This window comes from Nycticebus coucang, chromosome 2 (genome assembly GCF_027406575.1).
Source record: "Nycticebus coucang isolate mNycCou1 chromosome 2, mNycCou1.pri, whole genome shotgun sequence".
Lineage (NCBI taxonomy): Eukaryota > Metazoa > Chordata > Mammalia > Primates > Lorisidae > Nycticebus > Nycticebus coucang.
In genome coordinates this window covers 115,306,245-115,312,268 of record NC_069781.1, presented here as the reverse complement: position 1 = coordinate 115,312,268, position 6,024 = coordinate 115,306,245, and the positions used below count along the sequence as shown (strand labels likewise).

The following is a 6,024-nucleotide window of genomic DNA, read 5'->3' as shown; positions in this document are numbered from 1 at the left end:
GGCACCCCACCCCACCCCCACCTGCCCACTGCTCCTGGTAAGACTGGGTCAGTGGTCCAAAGCCTGCTTATTTAGAGGAAGGTGGGTCAGCTATGCTTGCCAGACAGACTGGCATCTATCTCCACGTGTGTCCAGCTGGCCCCCTTCTGCCACAGAGACAGTGTGTATATAGAAGTGTATGTTTCAGTTGGTCCAGGTCTTACTGTTTCAGAGTATTTTTGTTTTATTTTTTTAATGAGAAAACATATCCCGCCTTTACCACTTCCTTACTCAGCCCCATGCAGTTGCCAGAGAGCCCAGATGCTACCATCAGCTAGGAGGCCCTGGTCAGCTCTGAGCATGGGAGCCAGGTGGGCCTTTGTAGGACCTTCCCCTTAGCCTTAGAACCACTGCACCACTTCAGATCCAAATGCAGGAGAGAGTGAGACATTATCTTTTTGGCGGGGGATTCTGGTGACTCTGGATGGGGCAGGGGTAGGTGGGCAGGTACCCTGCAGGACAGATGGAACTTTGTTCCCATGTAATGCAGTGTCACTGTCATTAAAGAAGTTGTGGATTCATGCATGGCAGGGCTGGCTGGCATCTGTGGGTCCTGTCTGGGTGGAGACCGCATAGTCCTGCCCTGGAGCCCTCCCCTGGCCTCTGAGTGGCCCTTCTGGAGTATAGCCCATGCCTAGCTTTTATGGTGGGGAATGTGGCCCCTGCAGGCACAATCCCTAAATTCACTGCACACTGGGGAGAGGAGGTGTCCCCTGGATATATTGTCACTGGAGGTTGGGGCTGTTCCTGGTCTGAGCTTGTCGCCTGAGAACTGGTCATGCTGGGAACCTGGGGACACAGCAAGTGAGGGGAAAGTTGTTGGTGGGAAGACAGGGTGGGGGCAGGCTGAGCTCATGTGAAAGTATATATTCCTGATTCCCATGTGGCCCAAATGGCTCTGGCCATGGGAGGGATGGCCGTTAGGGACATAAGGGTCCCAGGGGAAGGACGTCGGGCCTGGGAGGTGGCACTGCTGACACCTCCCCCTGACAGATGGGCTGGAGACCAGCAGAGCAGCCCCAAGGCTTGAGAAGTCCAGATGGAGGCAGAGGCTGCCTGAGACCCCCAGGGGTCATAGTGTGTGGAGTTTTCCTGGGTCTCCAGTGGAGCCTGTGAGATGAAGGTAGAGAGGGCTGGAAAGACGGTGGTGTGCGGTGGGTGTAGGTTCTGAGAGAACAGCAGAGGCCCAGGATGCAGGTGCATCAGCCCAGTGGGCCTTGCAGGAGTTTGGCTGGCCTGGAAGGACAGAGGGATGGTTTGGAAGTGGCTGGGAGGGCAAGGAAGCCCTGGAGGTGGAGGAGCAGGGGCAGCTGGAGCCACCAAACAGTTTTCAGGCTCAGTTTTGACCATATTGGAGGAGAGAGGTGAAGGGAGGCTGCATCCTGAGCCCTTCCCTCCAGGTGAGGCTATTTTGAGCACCTGGCCTCTGGGAGCTTGTTTGGTGGGGCCAGTCCTGGGGCAGACGGTCATAAGGAATGGGCCTTTGACCGAGACCTGAGGATGTGGGTGCACCTGAGTGAGTGGCAGCCCTGGCAGTATGCCTGGGCCAGAATGGCAGGGTCTGCTGTGGGGCGACCTACATGGGTCAGGAGGTGACCCAGGGTGAGGACCAGGCAGAGGTGGTGTTGGTTTTTGTCTTGTTTACATTGCTTTTTATTGTGGTAAGACAGTAACATATACTACACCATCTTAAAGGGAACAATTTGATGGCATTTAGTACCTTCACAATGTTGGACAGTCACCATTAATTGCAGAATATTCTCATTATCCCAAAAGGAAACCTTGTCCCCATGAACAGTCACTTCCCATCCCTTCTGCATCTCCTAGTGATCATGAATCCATATCCCTTCTCTGTGGATCTGCCTGTTTTGGACATTTCATATAAATGGAGTCTCACACTGTGTGCCCTTCTGCGTCTGGCCTCTCACTAAGCACGATGTCAAGATCCATCTATGGTGTAGCATGTGTCAAAGCCTCCTTCCTTGTCATGGCTGAGTGATACTCTAGTGTGGGGATGGAACACGTTGTGTTTATCTGCTCATCTATCTTTTGGATGGACACATTTATATTTATACTGTTGTGTGCCGTGCTGCTCTGTGTGTTTACAGATACACTCCTGTCCTGGGTTTGTTTTGAACAGAGATAAAGGACTGGTGGGTGTGAAGTGAGGAGGGAAATCAGACGTTGGAGAGATTCAGAGCCCCCTCATGGGGATGTGGAGAGGCAGCTGGGGGTGCCAAGCCCCCAGGTGAAGGGTGCAAAGAACGAGGGACTCATGACGACAATCCTCACCCAGCTATGTCATGCTCATGCTTTCCCTGAAGGTCTGCCCACAGCTTAGGAAGAGGGAGGAGGGAGTGGTCAGGTGGTTGTGAGTGGTCAAGTGGTTGCCAGGGTACTCTGGGTGGCCTTTGTCTCTGTCAACAATGGCCCCAGAGGCCTTCTTGGCCTGAGCCTGCAGGGACACAGAGGCAGACATGCAGACCCAGAGGCGGGAGGCCACCCGGCCCTACATCCCCTCAGGGACCTACGTCCCCTCTGGGACCCTGGAAGTGGACTTCCCAGCATCTCTGTACAGGTGAGTCCTGGCCCACTCCAGGGCTGCTGGACCCAGACCTTCCACCTTCCTCCATGGGGCACTAGTGGCAATTCCCTTCACCTTCTCTGACCCCCATCCCTGCCCTATGACCAGAGCCCAGGCCTGGGAACTAGGAGACATGCAGAGAAGGTCCATGGTCACTCACTGTGGAGAACCCCAAACCTAGAAGAAAACTGAGGACAAATCAAGTATCCATTTTAGTGTCCTAGGGCCAGAAACAACCAGGTGGCTTAAACCCCAGAAAGGTGTTCCCTCCTAGTTCTGGGCACCCAAAGTTCAGAATCAAGATTATCAGAGCGGATTCCTCCTAGAGGCTTGGGGAGAAGCCATCCTGTGCCTCTCCTGACCCACTGGCTGCTAGCAGCAGCTGGCCTGGGCTTCCAGGCCTGGCCACTGTCTTCACATTGGCCTCCCTGTCTTTATAAGGACACTAGGCCCTGGATTAAGGCCACCATTACCAGGTATGACCTCAGCTTAATGAGATCCATATGTCAAAAGCCTATTTCCAAATAAGGCTGAGGTTTGGATAAGCCCCAATCCCATAACCAGTAATAAGCATCTGTTTTAAATAAACCTTGGTGGAATACTATGCAGCTGTTAAAAAGATGAGTGGAGCCCTTTCACACCACTCCCACAGAAAGAAATTAGGTCCAAAAAGCCAGTAGTGGACGGCACCTGTGGCTCAGTGAGTAGGGTGCCAGCCCCATGTACTAAGGGTAGCGGGTTGAAACCGGCCCTGGCCAAACTGCAACAAAAGATGGCCGAATATTGTGGCAGGCACCTATGGTCCTGGCTGCTTGGGAGGCTGAGGCAGAATTGCCTAGGCCCAGGAGCTGGAGGTTGCTGTGAGCTGTGACGCCATGGCACTCGACCGAGGGTGACAAAGTGATAGCTGTCTTAAAAAAAAAAAAAAGCCAGTAGTGTGAGGGCAGCAGCTCCCACTCAAGTAACGTGAGGGATGCATGTGCCCAAAGCAGGTGGGAGAAACCAGAAAGTGCAAGCTTGGCATGGGGCCAATGGGTGGGGGGAGACACACTTTCCACATTTCACCATTTTGTACCAACTGCAGGGTACCACCTTAGGATTGTCCCTTGTAATTCAGAAGTGCTTGTTTCAAAAGGGTGGGACATCCCACATAATCATAAAACTTCCACATGGAAAACCAAGTGTATGTTGATTCCTAAGACAAGATTCCATATCAGCCAGGCTGATCCCACATACTCTGGGACGGGATTTTAGTTCCCACCTGGACAACCCTTGGCCAGGCCTTCCCTGTAGGCACAGTAGATGCTGCTCTGCACCTAGCTATGTCAAGACAACCTTGTTCTTGGATGACTTCCAGGGGGGGCTATTTCCCAGAGCCAGCTCACCAGGTCCAAGGCTGCAAACAGCTTAGAGTTCAAATTTGGGTAGAGTGGATGGTGTCATTGCTCAAAGCAACCTTCGACTCAGGCTCAAGCAATCCTCTTGCCTCAGTTTTTCTATTTTTAGTAGAGATGGGGTCTCCCTTTTGCTCAGATTGGTCTCAAACTCGAAAGCTCAAGCAATCCACAGGCCTCAGCCTCCCACAGTGCTAGGATTACAGGTGTGAGCCACTGTGGCCGGCCCTTGGAGTTTAATTTTTTTTGAGACAGAGTCTATGTCACCCTCAGTAGAGTTCAGTGGCATCATAGCTCACAGCAACCTCCAACTCTCAACCTCCCAAGTAGCTGGGACTATAAGCGCCCACCACAATGCCTGGCTATTTTGTTGTTGTTGTTGCAGTTGTCATTGTTGCTTTAGCAGGCCCAGGCTGGGTTAGAACCCACCAGCCTCGGTGTATATGGCTGGCAACGTAACCACTGTGCTATGGGCACCAAGCCTGGAGTTTAATTTTTAATAGCACCTCATCAAGCCTGACTTTTGCCATCAGCTGTGTAATTCCACTTTCCTTTCTGCTGCAGGTTCTACTCCTTAGTCTATTTCTCCTTTTACCCCCAGTCAAATTTAGCAGTGGGGTTCAGTCTATTTCTTAAACCATCCCCTGCTGCTCCAAGGCAAAGCTTTGCACATCCCGCATTCCACCTCCTGGTTCTGCCAACAGAGCTTCCCTGACCAACACTCACTGTACAGCTACTAGTCTCTCACTTTTAAGTGTGAGCTCCACTGAGATCACTCAGCCTCAACCTGAGACCATTGCTTCTGATGCACCTCTGGGCCAAGGAGTTGTGGAGGCTGGACAGGTCTTTAGGACCCCAGGTTCGACCTTGTTCTCTGCCTTCTGTTCCTTAGTGTCTCATCTCCAGGCAAGAAGAGCTGAAGGGGAAAGGTCTAGTGAGGGTCTTGGACAGATTAAGACAGGGTGTGCAGAGAGGAGGGGACTCAGCCTTTCCCCTCTGCCAGCCCTGGGAAGGGGGGTGGCGGGGGGGCTCAACAGTGGACAGATGAAGGACAGATGCAGCTGGGCAGGCAGGGCTGAGCACACACAGAGCGGTCAGAACAGCCATCCTAGAGGAAGACAAGCCAAGGCTTGGGAGGTGCAGGTAATGGCTGCAGGCTCAGCCCCTGCCCCACCCTCAGTGATGACTACCTGTCCCTGGAGGGACCCCGCTGGGCACCTGCCATCAAGCAGGCAACGCGATGGAAGTATACACCCATGGGACAAGACGCAGCTGCCCAGCTGTGGTACACAGGCCTGACCAACTCAGACCCCCAGGAAGCCTGGTACAACATGCCCCGGGCCCTGGACAGCCCATACCGCGAGGCCTATGCCTACTGGCACAGGTGCCACCAACACCGGGAGCACAGCCTGCCCTCAGGTGAGTTCAGCTCTCCCTGTGCAGGTGCTAGGCCCACAGGAGACAGGTACAGACATGACCAGTCCTCTGCCCTACAGCCTACACACAGCACCTGCGGGAGACGGCCTGGTATGACCCCATTCTCCCTGCCCAGTACGAGACACCAGACACGCGGTGGGGGAGCGCACTGTGGAAGGACAGGCCCATCCGTGGGAAGGAGTTCGGTGAGGATGGCAAGAGGTGGACCATGTCCCCCAGGCCCATGACAGGGAAGGCCTAGGGACCCTTGCAGCTGAGGGCTGGCAGTGACCCATGTCCTGGCCCACAGTGCTCAACAGGAACCAGTACCAGGAGAAGCCACTCTGGCGGGTGTCCGACTACGTTCCTCACCTGTCAGCACCCCAGCGCCCTTGCTACACAGCCCAGAACTACCGCCAGTGGGACCTGGAACCCTACTGTCCCTCCACCCACGAGCAGCCCCCATCTGTCTATATGCCCACCCTCTGATAAAGGTGGTGCTGCCCCTCCCTGTGCAGCTGCCTGAATACGGGGCTGGTGGGTGCTGGATTTCCTGGCACCTGAGTGAGGGGGTCACCAACCAGGACCCAG

General features: G+C 54.2%; 1 protein-coding gene across 1 annotated transcript; it reads left to right on the top strand.

Moving 5' to 3' along the window:
• The first annotated feature begins 90 nt into the window (after window positions 1-90).
• Window positions 91-5,924, top strand: TEKTIP1 (tektin bundle interacting protein 1). Its single transcript, XM_053580288.1, has 4 exons — window positions 91-2,617; window positions 5,198-5,436; window positions 5,514-5,639; window positions 5,744-5,924. Exons 1-4 carry the CDS (start codon window positions 2,517-2,519, stop codon window positions 5,920-5,922), a joined length of 645 nt encoding a protein of 214 aa, XP_053436263.1. The 5' UTR covers window positions 91-2,516; the 3' UTR covers window positions 5,923-5,924.
• The last annotated feature ends 100 nt before the right edge of the window (window positions 5,925-6,024 follow it).

Coding starts and splice junctions, on each gene's coding strand:
- TEKTIP1 (XM_053580288.1), top strand. CDS start 2,517: ATGCAGACCCAGAGGCGGGAGGCCACCCGGCCCTACATCCCCTCAGGG. Junction 2,618..5,197: donor TTCCCAGCATCTCTGTACAG/GTGAGTCCTGGC, acceptor CCCCACCCTCAG/TGATGACTACCTGTCCCTGG. Junction 5,640..5,743: donor CATCCGTGGGAAGGAGTTCG/GTGAGGATGGCA, acceptor CCTGGCCCACAG/TGCTCAACAGGAACCAGTAC.